The sequence below is a fragment of the Tachypleus tridentatus genome, chromosome 10 (assembly GCF_004210375.1).
Source record: "Tachypleus tridentatus isolate NWPU-2018 chromosome 10, ASM421037v1, whole genome shotgun sequence".
Classification (NCBI taxonomy): Eukaryota; Metazoa; Arthropoda; class Merostomata; order Xiphosura; family Limulidae; genus Tachypleus; species Tachypleus tridentatus.
Genome location: NC_134834.1, coordinates 190,770,285 through 190,795,111, shown reverse-complemented (window position 1 = coordinate 190,795,111; position 24,827 = coordinate 190,770,285). Strand labels below are relative to the sequence as shown.

The 24,827-nt window shown below is 34.1% G+C and overlaps 1 protein-coding gene across 1 annotated transcript in view; it reads left to right on the top strand.

Annotated features, from left to right (window-relative positions):
• The first annotated feature begins 12,699 nt into the window (after nucleotides 1–12,699).
• LOC143228608 (uncharacterized) overlaps nucleotides 12,700–24,827 on the top strand; it is a 92,462-nt gene continuing 80,334 nt past the window's right edge. Inside the window, exon 1 of the mRNA XM_076459834.1 lies at nucleotides 12,700–12,952. Coding sequence (XP_076315949.1) covers nucleotides 12,870–12,952 — 83 coding nt within the window. The 5' untranslated portion in view covers nucleotides 12,700–12,869. The remainder of the gene's footprint in view (nucleotides 12,953–24,827) is intronic.

The following is a 24,827-nucleotide window of genomic DNA, read 5'->3' as shown; positions in this document are numbered from 1 at the left end:
TGATGTAAAGGCATAAAGTCGAAAAAAAGATGAACGGAAAATATTACAATCTGCATAGAGTCCTGGCTTGGTGTAGACAAAAAATAATTTTTAAGTTTTCGTTTTATTAGTTGATGGGTAGAGGGAGACATAGTGCTGTAGCACGCAAATTTTCAAAGATATCAGACGAAATTCACAAACAGGTGATACGGTATCTATACAAGTATAATGATTCATTAGTGGGCGGCTACTAGGAATATGCGCGTAATGGCAGCTGATCAAGCGGCGAGCGGCAGCACACGCAAAGCTTTCTTTGAGCAAGTGTTTGTGCTTTGTGATTGCTTTATTTATTACAATATTTATTATATTAGTCATACGGTACATGCTGAATTATTTTCGTTCTTTTATTTTAGAAAATAATTCTAGTCATAATGTCCAAAGCTGGTAAAAGAAAGTTCACATTCAATAGTGAATTACAAAAAGAATATCCATTCTTGAAAGAATTTGTGACAAGGAGAACAGAGTCAAATGTTTGCAGTGTTCATCTGAGTTCTTTGTTTCACGTGGTGGCCGCTCAAACATAAAAGACCATTTAAAAAGTGCTAAACATGCTAGTCTTTCAGTAGCTGCTTAAAGTTCAAGAGTTGATGTGTTCTTCAAAAAACTGTGCCTGAAGAGAGTGACTTGTTAATAGCTGCCAAAGAAGCAACCTTTACTATCACAGTGCTGTCCATAACATGAGCTTTAAAATAGCTGATTGCTCTTCCAAATTGATAGCAAAGTTATTTGAATCAAAGTTCAGTTCTGCAAGAACGAAGAATGAGGCTATTATTTTGAATGCAATTGTTCCTTTAACAGCAGAAGAATTGAAGAGAGACATAATGGAGGTCCAATTCGTTTCACTTACACCAGATGCTTCAAACTGAAAAGATGCCAAAATTATACCTGTTATGGTGCGATATTGTTTGCCAGAGGAAGGAGTGAAAGTAAGACTTTTAGACTTTCAGTCGGTTCCTGGAGTGACATCAGAAATTTTGACAAACTGTTTAGTGTTCACTTTAAAAAACATGATTTATCAAAAAAAATTGTTGCTTATTGTGGTGACAACTGCAATACAAATTTTGTGGGTGTAAAGAGAAAGGAAAAAACAATGTATATAATTGATTGAAGGAGGAACTTGGCAGAAATATTGTGGGTGTTGGTTGTGGTGCTCATATTTTACATAACTGTCTCCAAACTGCAGTTGATGTTCTTCCAATTGAAATGGAAAGCTTAGTGGTCAAAATTTACAAGTATTTCTATATTCACACTGTGTGTGTTACACACCTAAAAGAATTCTGTGAGTTTGTAGAAATTGAGTACAAGAAGGTTCTCCAATGTGGAAATACGCGATTCTATTTTTGTTATCAGCTGTTGTTTTTATAAAGGGCTGAAGTCATATTTTTGTTCACAAGAACAGTGTATATTATTAATGTAAAGGTGTTTTGAGAGTAAATGTAGAGAAATGTATATATGTTTTGTTCATGGACAACTAGGCTTGTTCAACAAAATGATTTTAGCCATCGAGAAAACAAAAGCAACTGCAAGTGATATTGTTGCAGAACTTGATAAGTTGAAAACCAACCTGAATGAAAGACGAGATGATAACTTTATTCCCCTTGGTGCAAAAAAACAACAAACAAACCAGTGTGCTAGAAGAAGAGAGATGATGACAGGTAGACTTGATTAGAAAGGAATTTACCAGTTTTTGTGATTACTGCCTGTCTTTTATTGAGTTGTGGGAAAACAGTTTTGGTGGTGGGAAATACTTTGTTTAGATAAAAAACAGTGTTTTCGTGTAGCGTGACGTAGAAACAGCTGCTGAAAAAATTAATAAAACGCTTGGAAATGCTGCAATCAATATTGATGATCAATTTGATGAAGTTGTTCTTGTTAAGTCATTGTGGTCATCAAAATGTGACAAGTGGAAATAGGTTGTGAAGAAAAATATATGGAGCATTTCAACCATTTCAAAGATCAAAGTATATCTATACCTAATCTCAGGCAAGGTATGCAGTACATTTTGTGTTTACCAGGCACTTCTGCCCCTGTTGAAAGAGTATTTTCAGTAATAAATAGCATTTGGTCTCAAGAAAGAGGTCTAATGAATAAATCAACAGTAAAAGGACTGTTGCATTGTAAACACAGTATTGACTTGAGTTGCAGTGAGTAATTTGAAAAAATAAAAACATAATGATTTTTTGAAGAAAGTTCATTCAAGTGAAAGATATGAATGGTCACAAAAAAGTGTTCAGTGAAAAATGAATGAAATCTTGATGTTTCTTGTCTTGCTGAATTTAAATAAATGTTAGAGATATAAACTACCAGTATTCCTTTTTTTTTTTGTGGCAGCATTAAAGCTTAAGGGTAGTTAGATTATGAAAGCACTTCTTTATTATACGAGTACCGGTACCTATAATAAAAACTGAAAACTCTCCCGGTTTGAGGCTTGGAAATTATGGTAAGCCTAGTTGTTGCTATTTAACAAATTTAATGTTATGTATTAATATAAATATAATTAATGCTATAACTAACTAGAATTATGTAACTTTTGTAAATAAAAACTACACATACAACCTTGCATATTACTAGTAAGTGGAAAGTTTCAGTTAAATGTCTACAGACTCATTTCAATCCACCGCAACATTTGAGATTGGTCTCATAAAAGAAAGTCTGTTTCACAGCTGGATTGGCAATAGGCAGTTTTTATTACCTCTGCCAGCGAAGTTGACAGAAGTTATGTTTTCACTTCTGTGTGTATGTGTTTTTCAGCAATATTTCTCGAAAATGTCTAAATGGATTTGGACTGTGATTAGTTTTTATAAGGCCGAAGAAGGTCGAAACGTTGTTCGCTCCTCTACATAAGGTTTTCTCTATCCATACCAGCCGTTTTCTCGCCATCACGGATTGGTCTTTTATATACATAAATATTATGTTGATAGCAATATATCAATTTCTTCAATTATAACATTATCTTACCCTAAGTAAAAAGGGTAGAGCCACTGTGCTAGTCTCCATTTGGGGAATTCTGTTGATTAACTATGCAGACACGATTGACAGAAAAAACGAACAAAAAAACCTGAATCCCACAGTGGAAATAACAGCCAGCAGAGAAAGAAAATTCACATCAGTAAAACTTAAGAGCATGATGTCAATTGTCCTGAAGCACCCTGACACATCAGGGATTATTACCTTAAAGTTCGGGGTTCAATCCCCTGCATTTAAAGAAACAAACAAACGGGAGAAACACGACTGAAGCTTTGTAAATTATTTGCTCTTTAGATAGAAGTTTTTCAAATCGTGAAAAATGATCTTCAGCTTTTGGTAAAGGATATTTTATTTTACTCAAAAGGAATTATTAACACTGTATAAGAAATGCACTAGGTTTTGTTGTGTTTTTTCTTCGTTATTTACTAAAGTTAACTCTTAAATTTCACAAAACCTAAAACAAGATTCATAAACACAAACATATGTAGGTTTTACGTAAGAGATTGTTAAAAAAGAAAAGACAATGTTTTCCTTTCGCAATAGCTACTTATTATTACGTACCATTCACTTAAGGTATTACATGCGTTTTCTTTTAGAAATGATCGCTTTGTGTGGAACATACGTCTTAAATATTATATGTTTGTTTTATAATTTCGCGCAAAGCTACTTAAAGGCTAACTGTGCAATATATACTCGGTTTTGAAGTAATAGATTAGACGGAAGGCAACTATTGGATTACTTTTTACCATCAAATAGTGGAATTGACTGTCACTTTATATCGCACCTATGTCTTCAAAGGGCAAAAATATTCAGTGACGGAATTCAAACCCACAACTCTCAGATTGCTATTCAAGTATCCTAACCATCAGACAATGCTATAAGGAAGACCAATGATTTTTCCCACTGGTGGGTCACATGGTGGATAGAGGATGGTTCCTCCCTAGTTTTATACTGGGATTACATGGTGGATAGAGGATAGTTCCTCCCTAGTTTTATACAGGGATTACATGGTGGATAGAGGATAGTTCCTCCCTAGTTTTATACTGAGATTACATGGTGGATAGAAAATAGTTCCTCCCTAGTTTTATTCTGGGATTACATGGTGGATAGAGGATAGTTCCTCCCTAGTTTTATTCTGGAATTACATGGTGGATAGAGGATAGTTCCTCCCTAGTTTTGTACTGGGATTACATGGTGGATAGAGGATAGTTCATTCCTAGTTTTATACTGGGATTACATGGTGGATAGAGGATAGTTCCTCCCTAGTTTTGTACTGGAATTACATGGTGGATAGAGGATAGTTCCTCCCTAGTTTTATACTGGAATTACATGGTGGATAGAAAATATTTCATCCCTAGTTTTATACTGGGATTACATGGTGGATAGAAAATAGTTCCTCCCTAGTTTTATTCTGGAATTACATGGTGGATAGAGGATAGTTTCTCCCTAGTTTTATACTGGGATTACATGGTGGATAGAGGATAGTTCCTCCCTAGTTTTATACTGGGATTACATGGTGGATAGAGGATAGTTCCTTCCTAGTTTTATTCTGGGATTACATGGTGGATAGAAAATAGTTCCTCCCTAGTTTTATTCTGGGATTACATGGTGGATAGAGGATAGTTCCTCCCTAGTTTTATTCTGGAATTACATGGTGGATAGAGGATAGTTCCTCCCTAGTTTTGTACTGGGATTACATGGTGGATAGAGGATAGTTCATCCCTAGTTTTATACTGGGATTACATGGTGGATAGAGGATAGTTCATCCCTAGTTTTGTACTGGAATTACATGGTGGATAGAGGATAGTTCCTCCCTAGTTTTATACTGGGATTACATGGTGGATAGAAAATAGTTCCTCCCTAGTTTTATTCTGGAATTACATGGTGGATAGAGGATAGTTTCTCCCTAGTTTTATACTGGGATTACATGATGGATAGAGGATAGTTCCTCCCTAGTTTTATACTGGGATTACATGGTGGATAGAGGATAGTTCCTTCCTAGTTTTATACTGGGATTACATGGTGGATAGAAAATAGTTCATCCCTAGTTTTATACTGGGATTACCCTGAAAAGAATAACATTATAAATCTGTTCCTATTACAGTGTTTTCTTAATCTCAGTCAGAATGTTTTAGGTTATTCTTACATAATTCCTTTAAATAGTTACTTATAGATTTACTCAAATAAAGACACGTGTCACTCACGCATAATTTTTTCCCACATAAATCTTGTTTACATTGTCCTTTAAGTTGTATTCAGTCTCTTTCCTTTTTACAATTTAGTCACAAGATTCTAATTTACTCTCACAAAACGTCTTGTTACTTTGTGAATCACACGCTGAATCTAAGTATAATGCTTCGTTATGGGATCACTTTCAGGTTACCAGATTCTATTGTTTCTGTAGCATTGTTTATTTATATAATGCGCAGGGATATCATATGTTTTCTAATTACTTTTGTTATGTAATTTTTATTTATTTATTTTCATTTTGGGTCATATAATTTCCGTGCTGTACTGGCAGTGTTTCTGAAGTTCGTTGACATAAATTTTGTTTAAAGGAAGATTACTGATAGTTGTTTGCTCTTCCCGTTAGGGGTGATTTTGTTTGTTTGGGAATTTTGCACAAAGCTACTCGAGGGCTATCTGTGCTAGCCGTCCCTAATTTAGCAGTGTAAGACTAGAGAGAATGCAGCTAGCAATCACCACCCACCGCCAACTCTTGGGCTACTCTTTTACCAACGAATAGTGGGATTGACCGTCACATTATACACCCCCACGGCTGGGAGGGCGAGCATGTCTAGCGCGACGCGGGCACGAACCCGCGACCCTCGTATTACGAGTCGCACGCCTTACGCGCTAGGCCATGCCGGGCCTAAAGTTAGGGGTGATAAAGAACTATTGTTTTCCTTCAGTCCCGCGCGTGGGAAAGTTTTTCCAGTTGTAGTTATTTTCGATTAACTACTTGAAATCCTGTTGCTGGAAATTTGTTTTGTTTTGCGCAAAGCTACAGTTACGACAGAAAGTGTTCGTACACCTGCGTCCCGAGTGGTTTGTTGCTCATAACTTAAAAAAAAAGTATTACGATTTTATGTAAATTAAACGATAAATAAACTGCTTATAAACAAATAACCAAAAAATAGGAGGAGCAGAAAGTGTTCGTACAGTTCAGAACGTGTGAAAAAACTGATATTCCCGTAAAAGTTTGTTTAGTTTGGCGAATAAACTACATTATACCATTCCAGAACTAGACACTGGGTTCATAATTATTGGAATTTAGCCAGCAAAAAATGTACTTCCGGCAATTTAGCGCCGTTTCCGTCATTATCTGCTTGGTCATCACAACAAACAGGAAACAACTGTCCAGTGATTTTAAAAAACCGAATTATCGTAAATAACAAGTCTCGTGTGTCTCTTTCCGGTATTGCTACACAACTTGATATGCTGAAACCTACTGTTCAAAGCATAATTGCCAAGTTTAAGCTTACAGGATCAACTGCTAACCTTCCTCGTTCCGGACGCCCCACTAAAATTCCAGTGAGAGCCAAGAGGAAAGTTCTCAGAGAAGTTAGTAGGAACTCTCATTCAACACGTAATGACATACAGAATCTGGTAAGGGAAACTGGAGTTGAAGTAAGCACCTTTTTAGTTATAAACATGTTAAGCTCTTCTGAGTTCAAAGCATGCCTTCACTGCGGAATCATGAAAAAAGAAGAGTACGTTGATATATTAGGCACTTATATCAAGAATGATGCTCGGAACTTGCGGCTTGGGCGTCGTTGGATCTTCCAACACGACAATGACCCTAAGCACACATCGAAATATAAGAGTTCTGGAGTGGCCATCGCAGTCACCCGACCTCAACCCAATTGAAAACGTTTGGCATGAATTGAAGACCAGGATTCATCAGCGTCATCCAAAAAACTTGCAAGAGTTGGAGGCCTTCTGTAAAGAAGAATGGAAGAAAATACCAGTCGAGTACTGTCAAACGATCATGGAGGGCTATGAGGAGAGACTGCGCCAAGTAATTCACCTGAAAGGCTACACAACTGATCATTAGAGTAGACGCACGAACACTTTCTGCCCCTCCTATGATTGGTTATTTGTTTATAAACAGTGTATTTGTCGTTCAATTTACATAAAAATTTATGTAGACGTGTGTTAGTGTAATATTTATAATATACTATACTTTCATTATCCTTATCGTGATACTTTTTACGTTATAAGAAAAAAACTACTCACGACGCAGAGGTACGAACACTTTCTGTCGTTGCTGTGCACAAGGGCTATCTGCGCTAGCCGTCCTTAATTTAGCAGTGTAAGACTAGAGGGAATGCACCATTCACCGCCAACTCTTGGACTACTCTTTTACCAACGAATAGTGGGATTGACTATCACATTATAACGCCGCCACGGTTAAAAGGGCGAGCATGTTTGGTGTGACGTGGATTCGAACCCGTGATTAGCGATGTTTCTGGTGTGCAGCCTGTGTGTTTACTGGCAGTTGGTTTGATATATTGAGGCGCGTGTATTTTGTTTCTCCTAACTTCACTTCAGCCTTCTTCACAGTCTTCGTGTGTTTTCGTCGTTCATTTGTGTGTTGTTGTTCTTTTTTAATGTGGTTAATTGTCGTTTGTTGCACCATTCTAGATTTGGATTTAGTGATTCTGGAACTTTTGCAGTTGCAGATTGTGGGTTTCTAGATATGCTCCAGACGGCTATGTCGTGGATGTATTGGGAGTGACAGGCATATATTAAATTGCAGAATGGGATTTAATTTACCAAAATTATCTGTAGGAGTGATGAAAGAAGTTACTCTTTCGTTACTCCTGCAGTAACGTCAAATGTTTCAGATATATTATTGTTTACTTTAACTTGGGCTTTTCTATCGGACAGGAAATTGGATAACCATCTGATTACGATATTATTTATATTCAACTGCTTTAGTTTGTATTTGATGGCAAAGAATACTCCTATGATGGCTTGATTATTATTAAATTACTTGTAGACAGATTCTGTTGGCTGATTGGTTGTTCTGGAAGTAAGCAAAAAGCTACAGAAAGGGCTATCTGTGCTCTACTCACCACGGTTATCGAAACTCGGTTTCTAGCGATCTGAGTCCACAGACATACTTATGTGCCACTGAGGGAGCAGATTCTGTTAACCTCGTGAGATTATCTCTTATTTCTCTGTTCTTTCTTGAAACATTTAGAAAGTTTGATAATAAATTGTTTGTTTCACAGAATAATAAAAGTATATTGGAAATTATTTTTCCATCAGTTTCCCAATACAGCTTAACAAACTAATGGGGTGAAAATCGGATCCAGGTCAATGTGTCACCGGACAAAGTCTCGCTAGACAATGAATGTCTGACCTCTATGATCACTGACTATCGTTTTGAAACAATCTAACTTTCGGTGCTCCATTTCTATTCATAAATACAGTGTTTTGCAAAAAGTAGGTACTTTGTTGCGAAAATTTGGCGACACATTGATAAAGCATAAGATACATACTTTGTGAACAATTATAACTATAAGACGTGATGTTGGTAATCAAATGAAGTTGACCATCAAAATATCTCTCATTTAAAAAAAAAATATTTAAGAAGTATTTGTGAACGATGTTTCAGTTGTGGATAATTGCTTCAAGTTTTTCTGTATTTAAATTGAATCGTAATTTTTGTTTTGTTTTGTGTGTTAGTCAAAATTGTTGTTTGTTTGTTTTTTCCGTAAAGTATGCCATTTGTATTTTCCAATCATTCTTTGAAAATTTTAGTTTCTCGTATTCGACTAAAATTTGTTTGACAATTGTTTTATTGAAATAGAACCGTTTCTTTCTAATAATATGTCAGTTTTATGCGACAAAGTACCGACTTTTTTGCAATAATATATAAATTATCGTCTTGGAAAATACAATCTAAAATTACCGAATAACCTACCTAATTAGATTCTCATTTGGAAACAAATACTCTTTTAAAGTAAGTTTTCTGATATAATTAGGTTCTCACTTTGAAACAAAAAACATTCAAGGTGTTTTTAAAAAAGTAAGAAAAAAATATATAAAAAGATAGACCATACAAAAAATATTTGGGTGAGACTGTTTTTTTGTGTTTAAAAAAGAGAAAATTGTATTCACTAGGTGTATTTATGTTTTACAAAAGAGTAGAGATTGTGTTTGATAGGAGTGTTTGTGTTTTTAAAATGAGAATGGATTGCATTGCGGTTATTATCCGATTAAAAATGATAAGTTGATTACGTTCCTGAGGTGAGATAAAAGTAAGTCTGAAACGTTTTTTTCAGAACAACATTTCTTATCCCGAGGTAACCGTGAGCCGAATCTTTACGTTTTTATGTTCATATATACTATGTTCATAATTCTTCAAAAGTGATTTTTTATATTCTTGAGATAGTGTTCGTTTGTTGATAAGTTATTGTTTGACTTGTTGGATGTGAAACGCGGAGTGAAAATTGTTGGATTCGTGTTGAATCCCCAAACCCGAAATTTCATGAAAGGAATTTAGTTTTCAAAGGAAAGAAACTTTCCTAAACTGAGACATTTAACCATATTAGTATCCCTTTTCGCTTTTATCCTAATTGCAGCAGTATGTAGCATCCGGGTAACATCTTTTACTGACTGAGGTTAACGTTGTCGAAAGGTAACACCTGACCAATGATACAAGAGGAAAAAGTCACGAGGTGACGCTATCGATTGAACAAAGAAATAAATTTAACGGTTAAAGTCAGGCGCGCTTTCTTTGGGCAGTTCTACTAAGTAGTATTATGATGTAATCAAATAATTACTTAATTTTACGTTAGTCGTATGTGATTTGACGAAAGTTTGCTCCTTAAGGAGGTGGAGAGCCTAGTAAATACAACTGTCTTTTGAATCTTTGTGTGTGTGTGTGCAATAAAAAATTGTTTTTATTTTATCAACTTTGTACTGTCTAATTATTTTACTTAACTAGGTTAATGTATTCGATTCAGATCACTCTTCTTATTTCCTGAATGATTATGCAGGTGTTTTGGGATCTATTAATCTGATTTCCATTACACCAAACATGCTTACCCTTTCAGCCGTGGGGGCATTATAAAGTTCGATCAATCCCATTATTCAATGGTAAAAGAGTAGCCCAAGAGTTGGCGGTGGGTGGTGATGACTAGCTGCCTTCCCCCCTAGTCTTACACTACTACATTCGAAAGGACTAGCGCAAATAGTCCTTGTGTAGCTTTGCGCGAAATTAAAAAAATATATATATATAAATTTGGAAATACCAACATCACAAGTTAATTTTAATTTAATTAGTTTTGTTTGTTTGTTTTTGAATTTCGCACAAAGCTACTCGAGGGCTATCTGTGCTAGCCGTCCCTAATTTAGCAGTGTAAGACTAGAGGGAAGGCAGCTAGTCATCACCACCCACCGCCAACTCTTGGGCTGCTCTTTTACCAACGAATAGTGGTATTGACCGTAACATTATAACGCCCCCACGGCTGAAAGGGCGAGCATGTTTGGTGTGACCGGAATTCGAACCCGCGACCCTTAGTAAATAAGAAAATTAATTTGTTATGAAAGTGCATTTGTTAAATGCATAATAGTACCTTATATATCGATATTACAAGTATATATACCCAAAATTATATGCAATATGTGTATAAGTCTTCCAATCTATTTTTCTTGTTGAAGTATATTATATTATGAATTACTTAACATATCTGCTTTAGAGAGTGTTTGTAAATCATCGGCCACTACATCAACGTTGTTTAGGTCTTTGTATCCACATTCAAAATCTATTATTTCAATTTTATTATGTTGTTTAAATGATAATTGAATTTCATAAGAATAAACGACTACATTATTTTATTTAATGTTAGTTTCTAGGTATTGTAAAATACGTCTAAAAGAAACTGATATAACATAAATATTGAGTTATAAACTTAGTATGAAAAATTATTACCCTCATTTGGAAAAGGCCTGAATGATATAATCAGGTTAGTTTAACTGTAAGCCAATAGATGGCAAAACTAGAGCATTTGCTATATTTTCTTCTGTTCAATTCACCAATAAAACTCAATTTTGTCTCTACGTCATCCACGAATCTATTCGGCATTTCCTTTTGAGGTTGCAAGCAGTTGAACCTTTGTTGGCAGGGAATTATATGTGTATTATAGCAGTGAGTTAATGGAATTTAATCGATAGAATTTTGTTAACCATTAGTCTTAGCTTATTGAATAAGCTGATTTGCTGGAATAATTTGATTAAATTCTTAAATAGTAATTAAAATGTAGCTTGGCGAATATATTGTGTTTCGTTAGTAGTGATGTTTGAAAAAAGGCTTTTATCTGACGCTTGGGAATTTTGTTGGGCGCCATATTGTATTAACAGCAGGACAAGGAATAACTGTTGCCACACTTGTGAATTCCAATTGATTGTGTGAAATTTCTCATTTCTCCATTTTATAATACAATGTCAAAGGATATTTACGAAATGATGAATATAACATATAAGATATTTATTTTGAAAGCACCTTGTTTTTAAAGGTTGCTGTTTGAACTTCGAGCTAAAACTACAATGCCACGTTTCCATGAATTTTGGTAGAAAAAGTTTATCAAATAAGGTCTTTTCAATACATTTTTTAAAATCACGTTTTCGGTAAGAACTTAATTTTGAACTCTGAGGTATGTTGAAATACTTATTGTAATTGCCTTTTGTACATATTCGTAAGAATTGTGTGCAACTGCAAGTTGAAGAATGAGTGTTATCTGTTAGGTATCAATTGGTAATAAATGATTGATGATTTTAGCTATAGATTATGAATTTTAATGATATAGCTGTGATGGTATACCTTACGGTAAGTTTTCCGTGATTTTTTTAAAATAGAAGTATATTTCTGCTTTTAATTCAGAATAAAATTAAAAGCGCGACATGATCACATATTGAATAGTCTTCGACAGTTCAAATCTTAGAAGTAGTTTTTAATCTCTGAAAAAAAATTATATTTCGCCTTAATTTATAATAATAGTGACTGTTTTAAATTTTATTCGCTGAATAGTTGGTCTTGAGACTGGTGTATTAGATGTTTGTTAGTTTCCTTCAAAGTTAATCGATTACTTAAGTTGAAACTTGTAAGATGTGCAAGTTGGTTAAAGTTCAGATTTGTACAGATTCCCGAAACGTCATTTTTATGGAAATAAATTTGTTTTCCGACATTGTCTATTAAGATGTTATTATATTACATTATTTTTTTATTTTAATTGTTTAGTACATTCCACTGTATATGTAACCAAAAAAACAAAGTGCATCACATGATCTGAAACAGAAGCTATAGATATCTTGCAAAATTGATAATATTTTATAGTTTTTATTTAAAATTTTATACCTTTTCTTTTAGCTAAAACTTTAGAATGTATCGAAGATATTTTAGAAACTGTAATAACATTTTTCCTCGCTATTGTATATAAATGGGTGAGTGAGATGGAAAAAATTGAAATGTATTTACTTCGAGAAATATAAATAATTATATATTACTAAAATCAAATAGTAAAATTCGAGTTGAATTTATTTGTAAGGGAATGTTTAAAACAATGAATAAAAATGAAAACAGTTTTAAAGAGTCGCGCATGATTAATCTGTATTTATAAGCAGAAAATAGTGGTTGCCTCATCCTTGATTGTTGCTCTAAAATAAGGCTTGTGGAGCCACATTCGCATTCACTCGCACAGCGCGAGAGGTTGTTTAAAGTATAACGTCATTTGAACAGTGGCTATCGTACGTGTTGTGCGATCCCCAAACAAAATACATCGTGTATGAATTTGTCAGATGGGTTGTGTGAGAGGAAAGACACGAAGACTTAATGTGGACCCTACCGCAAGATGGTTAGAGAGACTAGACACCTCTGGATTGGAAATATACCGGATAATATTCGTGAGGAAAGGATATTGGATCATTTTAAACGGTACGTTTCTGTGCACTGTCAAATTTGGCGGATTGTTGTGCCTCGTTTAGAGGACGTGTTCTTACACTTACAACCTAACCGCTTGGTACGTAAACCCTTCGTAGAGAAAGCTTAAAAAGTGGGATGTGGTGAATAACTAAATGCCATGATTTCCACGGTATTTAGATTTTAAAATGGAAATGAGATATTGCAACGATGGAAAATTTACGTTTATATTTTTGGGCATTTTGGAATCGTATGGATTTCGTGCCGGCATGTTTTGCTACTCAGTGTGTTTAAAGGATACCCGCGCAAAAAGACCCTTGTGCTGAGATGCATTTTGTGGTCAACTAATTTTAGACTACTGTTATATTGTTTCTTTGATAATCCATATAACCTATTTCATTGAATTTTTCTTACGTTACAGTGATGTAAAATGAACAAGATTTACGCCTTTCGAATATGTACTTATAGCATTTTATTTTTTTTACAGCTCAGTCGTTTACAGTACAATATAATTTAAACTTAAATGACATTACAGAAGAACATTGATAGTTTGTTTTTTTCGGATTTGCACGTCAATAATTTTAGCTAGTTTTTCTCTTTTAATTTGCAATGCTTGTTATATACCCCATTTGGCATTAGAGACTAGAGACGTTCTTAAATTCTATATATATTAACATTACGAGATGTATCATGGTTTTATAAACCCCACGCACACTTGTTTTTATTTTTATAAATATAAGGTTCATTCCTGTTTTCGTATATAACATTTGGGGAGACAACCTGAAAAAAGGGCTTTTGTGTCGCAATGTACAAATTGAGCAAATAACACGTGTATCCAAACATTAATTAATGTTTCGAAAAGTAATATAAAAATATTGTCAATTGTATTAATAGTTATCATGATAAGTTACAAAATAACAGTCTAAAGTAGAATGAAAATGATTACCAGTTATATCCTTCCTAAAACTGTAAAAATACAAATATTTCGTAATTATTACTTCGTCTTTACCCAGTTACATTCAGTTATTTTTTGTATCTCGAAAAAGGCTTTAAGTGACACGTTGTACCGGTACCTCGCACTTGTATCGATTCTGCTTTCCATACCTCACTGTTTTAACACGTAAACATTATGTTGTTATTCATATTTTACTGTCTGTATTTGGACTGTAACACAAGAATAATCCGATGGATAAATAATTTGAAAGTTAATCTGCGATAACGTTCTGTTAATATTTCTTCATTATTTGGTTAATGGCACTAAAGCTGTCAAATAAAACGTTCATATTGATAACACGTGTAAAATCTGAAAGCTAGTAAAACCTTTTCTAGGTTGCTAGCATCTGAATTTATCGCCCTAAATCTGTCAGAATATTATCGGCTGGAGATATTTGTTTTACTCTTATACTTAAAGAATTCTCTCGCTATTATTTAATCTTTACTTTGGAACGTTGGTATTGAAAGCAATATTTCGGCCGCATCTTGTATTGTGTGTTACAAAGTATTGGTAAACAAAATTATTCACATAAGTGTACTTTGTAAATAACCTCTTAAAAATTGTTTGCACGATTGAAGAATCGGAAACTTTGATAGACAAAGGAAATTGACCGCAGTATACGAAATAAGTGATAAATTAAAATGTTAGTTAAATATTTAGAAGTGTTATTTGCCATTGGACTACTCCATTTTTGGTTTGGAAACATAAAATAGAGAATAAGGTATGTGCTTTGTTTACGATGAGTCCCTAAGTAGCACAGCTAGAAACAGAATTTCGATACCCGTGTTGGGTAGAGAAGCTTTGTGTTTAATTACAAATAAACCAAATATTTACAATAATAGCCATATTTTACGGGTATTTTTACTTTTGAAAGTATTTTGATATTGTTTGACATGAACGTATTTTAAATGTAATATTGTTCTTTTAAGTTCATTATTTGCATTCAGTTTAAAAAAAAACCAAAAAACTTGTACATAAACAAAATATATTAACAAATATATATTACAGTTATAAAACTTTGAAGAGGACCGAGCGCTTTCGAACCTTTACGTTAAGTGATGAAAAATTAAACTTTTTGGTTGTCACGTGCTTCAGAATTTAAGTGAAAATAAAATATTGAACGAACAATCTCTTATTAAAGTAACACAAGTCTAAAATGAAACAGAATAGAACATTTTTATGGTACAAGTAATGTAAATATCTGCTGGCTGTAACTGTTTTGAATTTATTTATACGCGGGCACATCGTCATTAAGACAGTCCTTTGTTGTCTGTTGTCCTCGCCATCCATTGTTAGCCCATCGTTCCCACACAAACTCTCTGCCTCCGGGTATCCAGGAATGACTAGGCGATGATATGTGCTACCTGCAGTATGTCAGTGGTTTGAATGTTCGACCACAAAACAGAACAAAGGACATAAAAAATAACGAGTGTCGGTTTGACTTTGCATTAGGACTAGTGTTAACTAAGAATATCAGTAATCGTATAAAATATATGTATTAACATTACATGAGACATAATTCATATAGTGGGGAAAATAAATAAAAAACGTCCAGAATTGTACTTTAAAAAAAAACACACACACACAGTGTACATTGGTTTGATTACGTCATCATATAAACAAAATTAGGGTTAGGATTAAACATGGAAAACAATGTTCATAAGTCTCGGTACTAGTATCGCCGTAAAAATTAAGTTCACGTATCCAGCACCTACAGAATTTCTTTCCTGGTTTTCGTTAAAGCCAATAATTGTTTATATGTATTTGGGAGCGAAACAAATCCATTTTTGGGAGTTATAAATTTAGAAAAATCGTTTATAATTGTAAAGTTCAAACATTGAAGCTGATGTACAAGTAATAATAAATTAGATGTTTTCGAGTTTTATTATACTTACTGATTTAAACATTTATTACATATAATTTTCGAAACTTATTCATGGTGTGATGGTTAGTGTTCTGTATTCTGAATCCATGGCTTATGTCTCTTGTCAAAAATATATTTGATACCCCAAATGTTTGTTATAGGAAGGACAGAAAAAAGAAAATTTCACACTTTGATGTCATGGGTGCGTTTTAAGGCTAACATTCAAATCCTGATGTTTAATTAGCACGAATCCAGTGGTAGGTGCTGTAGGCTAAACCGTTTTTCCTCTCGTCTCAAAGTTTAAAGTAGGGATATCTAATTAAAGGTTGCCGTTGTTTTAGTACGAATATCCATTGCGATATAAACGAACCCAAACATATATTTCTAAATATATGGTATTTTGATTTTATCTTTTGTAAGAAATAATATTACCGCTACTGAAAGAATATTCGGTGCATGTTTTGAGCGTTCTACAAAAAATGTCCCCTCCAAACGTACGTAAACAAACAAGAATAACATGGGACAACTCGTGATAACACGGGTTTTCTCAGCGTAAAATCTTGTGAAGTGGGTATGAAAGTAGCATTTGAACTTCTATACTGACAATTCTTTTAATAGAAATATCTTCACAAATGTATGAATCTTCAGAACCTGTGAATAAATAGCTACAGTAATTTTAATTAACACAATGTAGCAAGTGTTTTTTAAGTTGCTGTTTTAACACAGAAAGGTTTTGTTTTTTAAAATATTAAAACAAAAATTAGTGCATTAATGTGGCAGATTTTTTTGTTATATTTTCCCATCCGTTTAAACTATTTAAAAATAAGCTTTACGAATCTACAACTGACAAGACACCTCAAAATTTAATTAATAATAACTGGACTTTAATGGGAACTTAAGTAGTTGCACATAGACTGGGAACTATTTTGTATAGCGTATATAATTTAGTACAGTTAGAACAAATCCACTGCTTTACTTATTTGCTTTGTATGAAAAATACGCTTCAATTTTATTTGCAACCAGCTGTCTTTGTATATAGAAAGAATGGTCGTTAGAAGTGTGATTACACTGATATGGAAAAGGCTGGGGGGAAACTTGACGCAGTTTCCATGAATGTTTAGCCAGGCAGCTCTTTGACCCGCCTTCTATGGGTGTCGTGTGTTAATACTAGATTGGTCAAGCGAAAATAAGCGGTTCGTCGCTCCGCCTACCACGATGACTAAACAGCGAGTGGCTAGTAATAATACTTTTTTTGTGGTAGTTACTGTTTAGGAGCTTTTAAAATGTCGTCTTTTAATACTGGAACCATAGAATATATCATGCTATAAATAGACACATACAACTACATATGTACAATAGTTTACTCATTAGTTATAAAGTTAATATGTGCAAACTTTTTGGTAACTTGAAAACTACCTAAGAGGGTTGAAACGTTGTTGTGTACTTTAATTAAAGTTTTAATACCCATATCAGCTGTCTTGAAAATGTAAAGTTAATACACAATTATGACGCCTTGAGTATTGCAACATTTCATTTAGTGTTATTAGTAATAAAGTGAATTTTTTGCAAAATGTATTTTTTAAAAAGGTTCTATTGTTCAATTTGGTAACTTGTATCATAAAATAAACCCAAATATTAAAAACGAAGAAAAACTAACATACTTTGTGTGTGTGTTGGCTGTAATACTTTATTCTCACGAAGGCCTGGTCAGGCAAAATATGAAAAAAGTAGAACACGCCGAGGTAAGATTAATTGCGTTTTTAAGCTTACTCGGGAACACTTATTTGGTATGTTTTACAGTTAGCACCATCGATTGTTGACATGTGCACCGCGAGAAAATTATACGTTCGTGGAAACTTCGTTTCGTTGTTCACTGAGGTTGAATCAATGTAAACAACATGTACGTGGAAGCGGTACACATCCATGTTTAGTTTGTAAGGGAGGAACTAGTTTTGAGATACGCTCAATCATATAAATTTAACTTGTATTTCCGAAAGAAATATGTAACTTAAATAAAAATTAATTTTAGTAGAATATATACGAAGATAATTATCTGGCGAATATGTTATTATTATGTACTGTAACTTATATTATTCTAATCCTTAATTATATCGTGTATAGTATTTCGTTTGCATTTCAAGTGTTCGTTATGACAAGGTTCAACGAAAAGATTGCTTATAACGTTTGCCGAACTTACCACAGCAACAAAAACCGCCTTCAACAATGATGTACTTGGATAAACTACAATAAAAATTGACATGTCTAAATGTAAAATTTTTCTAGTTTATTTTGAGCGATGTTTCAAGCAGACAGACACCACCCTTTGTCAGGTAGTAATGACGGTATTACAATGGAATTAGGCTTAGAGAGAACTGCATTCCTGTATATTATTATTTGTATGTCAATTCACGGTACAAAATAATTCTGTACTCATATTTTTTTTAAACGATGAATAATATCCTTGGTTAGTTTTGCCAGCACAAGTTTTAGACAAGTAATTAGCTAATTAATACCTAAATTGATATTTTAATTAATTGTCTTCATTCATAATTTAAGTGCCCCCCGCTAGTGCAGCGGTAAGTTTACGGATTTGCAACGCTAAAATCAGGGGTTTGATTCCCCTCGGTGGGCTCAGCAGATAGCCTAATGTGGCTTTGCTATAAGAAAACACACAACACACATAATTTAAGTTCTGAAAGTAAAGAATGTTTTTAATGCTTAATATTATTACAACTTGTAGTATTATTAAGTATTGGTCTCAACAAAATGAATTGAAATGCATATTTTCTAAATGGTATATACGTAACATTTTTACCCCAGTTTATTGGGATAAAAATGTTGCAGGCACACGAGACAGACAACATATTTTTCTTTCATATATGCGAGAACAATATAAATATTCTAGTTGAAACTTTAAAAATATTAATATTGGTTTATTCAAAAGAACAAAATTAGTGTATGTGTTGTCGTGTAATGTCAGGTTTCAAGAACTATTTACGGAGTTGTGTACCATGAACGTTCAAGGCAAACGTATTGAATATAATACTTGCTTTACTATAAGTCAAATATGTCAACCTGACGAGTTTGTGATGTACGAGTTAAATAACGTTATAAAGATTAAATAGTTTGTTATATTAACTTATTGTTGATTATGAAAATCAACAAGTTATGTGACAAGCACACCTGATACAAGGTTGTGGAATGGCGTGCATTATAACTACGTTTTGGTATGGCTTATAGTTACAATGGTAGTGTGATGTCACGAAAACTTGATGGATTTTGGAAACAGTATGTTTGTTTGTATTTGAATTTCGCGCGAAGCTACTCGAGGGCGATCTGCGCAAGCCGTCCCTAATTTAGCAGTGTAAGACTAGAGGGAAGGCACCTAGTCATCACCATCCATCGCCAACTCTTGGGCTACTCTTTTACCAACGAATAGTGAGATTGACCGTCACATTATAATGCCCTCACGGCTGAAAGAGCGAGCATGTTTGGTGCGACGGGGATTCGAACCCGCGACCCTCGGATTACGAGATGAACGCCTTAACATACCTGGCCATGCCGGGCCTATAAAACAGTAAGTAACAGTTCTCTTGAACACAGATTGTTTATATAGATGTGTTGTCGATCGGAAATTTAGAATTTTCATGTTGCAGCGTGTTCTCAACACCACTGCAGAACAAAGGAATATAGATCAACTTGAGTTACCCGGACATCCAAAAAGAAATCTACAACAATGATAACCCAGCCGCAATAAGTAAATTGTAGTGGCTTGTTAACATATGAGATTCCACGAACATAAAAGGTCAGAGACAAAGGTAGTTCACGTGTCTCAGGCAGTATTACGTAACCCAATTGAGAATTTCCATCTGGAAACGCGATCAGCAGGGTGTGGGCTCGCCAAAATAAATATTCCAATCATGCATCCAGTTCAGTAGTCGCGTATCTCCGGCACCTGGAGAATGAAACCGAGTGTTCATGCTATGAAGTCTGCCGACAGCAGTGACTTTAAGATCAAACTGTTGAAACGGTCGGCGTCGTACACTAGATTGATTGTAGGAAGGAATGGTGCAATTTGAACATGACAGCACGTAACTGAACTCGGCGAAGTGGATGTGTTGGCTCCAAAATCGATTTAACATAACGTACTAATCAGTGTGTATATAATACATACGTTCTCGCGCGCGTTTGGAAAATTATAAATATCTTAAATATTCATTTCTGATTTTCACTAAAATAATAAGTAAAACAAACAAACTCGTTGTAAATTCTGAAACATCTTGACATAATATCAGACGTTTTTTCTTGAAGCGATTATTCATAGTGCGTGTGTTTAGCACTTGACACATTGGCTAACTCGAGAACCGTTACTTGGCAACGTGCCGAACATTTACTGTGCATAAGAATATCAGCTCGTGTGAAACAAAGCTGACGTGGCAAGTTTTTCATGCAACATCCAGGCTTTAGGGTCTCGTGACAAGTTATAGTATTGCAGGTACACTGTTGACAGTTGACTGCGTAATTGGCAAAATATGCAAACGTATATTACGTTTTTGAAGTCTGTTTTCTGCCTAAAGTTTTAACTTAAAAATATAACTATCCTCACTAAAAATAATATTTGCGTGTGTTGTAAATTTATTAGGATTTTCCAAAGTTTGCCATTACATCTATGATATGCAAATACTGATTTGAAAAAGTACAACTCCTTTAAATAATGGGCCGTGCATGCCCAGGTGGTTAAGGTACTTGACTTGCAATATGCGGATCACGGGTTCGAATCATCATTCCAACAGATATGCTTGCCCTTTCTGCCGTGGGGCGTTATAATGTAACGGTCAGTTTCCATTATTCGTTGGTAAAAAAGTTGGCGACGGATGCTGATAACTAGCTGCATTCCCTCTATTCTTTTAGTACTAAATATGAGACGCCTAGTGTAGATAACATTCATGTAGCTTTACGCGAAGTTCAAAGCAAACTAAATACACGATGACTCATTCGAACGTTTTTTTGTGTGTGAATGGTTAAGTGATATTTAAATAGGACTTGAAAATCGTTTCTTAGAGACTAGCCGTCTCTCAATGAGACAGTATATCATGTCTTCGGGTTTACAGTGCTAAAATCAGGGGTTTGATTCATTTGATGGACACAACAGGCACATAACTCAATGTGCCTTTGTTTAAACAAAACGCACACACACAGAAACTAGTCTTTGTTTTCGAAACTGGGGTCTTCGAACAATAAATAGTTCTGTTCTTTTGTTTGTATTTTGTCACCTCAGATTTACTTGTAAATGGGTTTATGTGTATTAATCACTAAAGTAGAATATCTTAACTTTTTAGAAATAACTGTGTATGTATATAGATGGGTTCCTGATCACAGTGTGTTATATGTGAGCAGGTTTCGTTTCGGGAAACCTTTAATTTTTGATCTAATTAATATTCTTATGATGTTAAAACAAGTCCTGTGGTATATATATAGCAAGACAACCCCCAACCATAATCGCTATTTCATGATTAATACGAGGATGGTCACCATATGTTAACTTAATTAATACATAGATTTCATATTATAGTTTGTTGTGTCCATCGTTCTAGAAGTATTCCTGATTGCCTTAAACTAAAAACTATTGATGTATTAAACTTATACAAATACATACAGATGTATATTTAATTTTAAAACTATATATGTGTGTGTGTGTGTGTGTGTGTGTGTTTATGAAATCGACCACAAGAGACCGTGCTATCTCGTTATGATGGCAGGTCAGTATTTATTAAACCGATTGGGCTGAACAACTTTCAGACAGGGAATTTATAAACGTTTATGTAAAAATGACCATAATATTTTCTAGAACTTTTAATTTGATTATGTACTGCTAAGTGAAAACAAAGGTAGCTGATAAACTTAACTTCATCAGTGAATCGAGGGAGAAAATGTGAAAATGCATTTAATAATATTTGATCAAATTTCTTTTGTTCTGTTTTGTATAAAATAGAAAGAGGGCGCCAAAGAATATTTTGCGTTTTACTACGGTAGTGTTTTACAACTTTAACCAAATGATCTAATTTAACAATTGACTCGCCAGGACTTGAGACACATACAACATACAATCATGTTCGTATTCACTTGTATACGATCTCCTGTTTTGTTGAATATATTTTGATCGCTTAGTTTCACCTGGTGCTATCGTGCGAAGTGAATGTGACAAAGTAGTACAGACTATAATAGTTAGTTAGTTAGGCAGGCTAGGGCTAGTATGTGATGAAAAACAGTCGTATCATATCCTGCAGGAGTTATTGTACAGTCAGACCAGTTACTCAAGGCCCTTTTTGTTACGCATGGCCTGGCGTTCTTAACGTGATCGCCCGCGCTTGAACTGCAAGTCCAGTTCAATACAAGTCTGTAACGCTTTTGACGTTCACTCAGGGCAGCGGTTTAAGCACTGTTGCCGGCCTGGTTTCTGAAAATAAAACTACATGTGTATTAAATAAAAAAAACTGGTAAAACACGTTTTTGTATTTCAGCGTTTTTTTACCACAAGTAATAAAGTTTTTATTTTAGTCACTGAAATTACTGTTCAGCAGACAACAGAAAATAAAATTATCATGATATAAACAAGCGAAATCCACTTGCGACTGATGGTAAATAGGGTTAACTGTTAACAATTATTTAGTACGTGATATGTTTATGGTACGGTTGATAATACATGTATATGAAATAATTTAGAATATAGGCATCATGAGAACCTCAACAGTGTCATGAAAAAATATTTAAAAAAAAAGGTATTGGTATAATGGTTGATCAGTCTTTCAAGCTGTGTGCTGTTGCTAGTGGTAGGGAAAATAGGATTTGGGGTTGTTGTATATAAATATTGAATACGAGTTTAGAGAGGTTTTAATTTAATTTTGTGGGTCGCTGGTTAAACCACATTGGAGTATTGTGTTCGGTCTTGGTCTCCTTACCTCAGGAAAGACGTTGAATTGTATAGAGTTCAGAGGCGGATTACTAAAATGATATGGTTGTTGTATAGAAGTTAGGTGGATTACTAAAATGATATGGTTGTTGTATAGAAGTCAGGTGGATTGGATTACTAAAATGATAGGGTTGTTGTATAGAGGTCAGAAGTGGATGCTAAAATGATATGGTTGTTGTATAGAAGTCAGGTGGATTACTAAAATTATATGGTTGTGTATAGAGTTCACAGATGGATTACTAAAATTATATGGTTGTGTATAGAGTTCAGCGGTGGATTACTAAAATTATATGGTTGTGTATAGAATTCAGAGATGGATTACTAAAATGATATGATTGAGGAGAGATTAAGATCCTTGAAACTGTTTTTTTGTTGATAAAAAAACTATTTAGAGGAGATCTGGTTGAAGTGTTTAACCATGAAATGAACTGGTAATCTTAATGAAATGAACTGGTAATCTTAATGAAATGAACTGGTAATCTTAATGCATTAGATTGTTGGTACTTAACAGTGAGAATTACAAAACTAGGGAACACAAGTATTGGTTAAGGCAAGGTAGACGTCTTATTGTAATGGGTTGTCTTCGGATTTTGTAGAGGCAGTAAATTTGAGTGAGTTTAAAAGAAATTTGATTGATTTATGAATGATAAGGGCTGGCTTTAATTTTTATTTACGTAATATTTTAGTTTGTCTTATAGTACGAGACAGACAAGTTGGACCAACATGACCCTTGTTTTCCTTAAACATTATATTAAAATCATGAAAACCGAAGATTGCTGGTTTCAGTTATAAATATTCCGTTTCTAAGCTGAAAGCAATACAAGAGTTTGTACAGGTTGTTTATTCAAGCTTCCTCTTGTCTACAAACACATGTGCAAAGCTGTTCAGACACTTTTGTCATCAGAACTTTTCGGTTTTGCAAGACCAGCTGAAAGGTTGTAATTTTATGTTGGCTTCCTCCAGATTTTATTAGAGAGTATAAGATAGATTTTGTTTCAAGAAATAAACTTATTATATTATTATTATTATTAATAAACTTAGAAAAAACAAGTTTATTCTAAAATTTGACTTGGGATATTTTTCAGTTAAAATTTCGTAAGAACGATAAGTATTTTTGCGATGTTTCTTTGCAGGTAATTCTGCTTTTCATATACCGGAACGTACGTTTCATTACCGTGAAATGAAAATAACTGGTTTGTTTTATGAGCTTAAATCCCCACCGTTACTTAACTAAATATCATACACAAGCGTAGGAAGAAAAATACTTTATAGTTTGTTTTTGAATTTCGCGCAAAGCTACACAAGAGCTATCTGTGCTAGCCGTCTCTAATTTAGCAGTGTAAGACTAGAAGGAAGGCAGCTAGTCATCACCATCCACCGCCAACTCTTGGGTTACTCTTTTACCAACGAATAGTGGGATTGACCGTCACATTATAACGCCCTCACGGCTGAAAGAGCGAGCATGTTTGGCGCGACGGGGATGTGAACCCGCGACCCTCATATCTTTTTGAAGGTACTTTTGTTAGGTTGGGCAGATTTCGTGGAAAATATAAATAATAAAGAAATAAATAATTTTATCAAGGAATCAGATTGATATAGTTCAAATGTAAAAAAAAATAATAATTAGAAAGCCTATATGTCTACGTTTTTGGTTACAGTAGATAGAATTAATATATTGTATAAGTTGTCTTATTTCAGATATAAAACTATAATTATTTTGAATCTATCTATCTATATATATATATATGAAATTTTTATATTTACTTATTTAACACTCCTACGAAAAGTGGAGCAACTTGAAAGGTTATTAATATTAGGCTAATAATTTTGTATTTAAATGAAATTGCCATTTAAATCCATTAATGAATGGATTAACGAGATTCCCACTGTCCCTATCTACTATCTAGCGAAACCACAGCCAGGGGAACGGGCTTGGAGAAATCAGGACTAGAAACGTCTTTTCGTAGTAGTGTTAAATATAACTTTAAGAACAAAAATAAATAAATTAGATTGTCCCTTGATACCAAAAACAATAGAATGATTTTAAAAGACAGTATTAAAA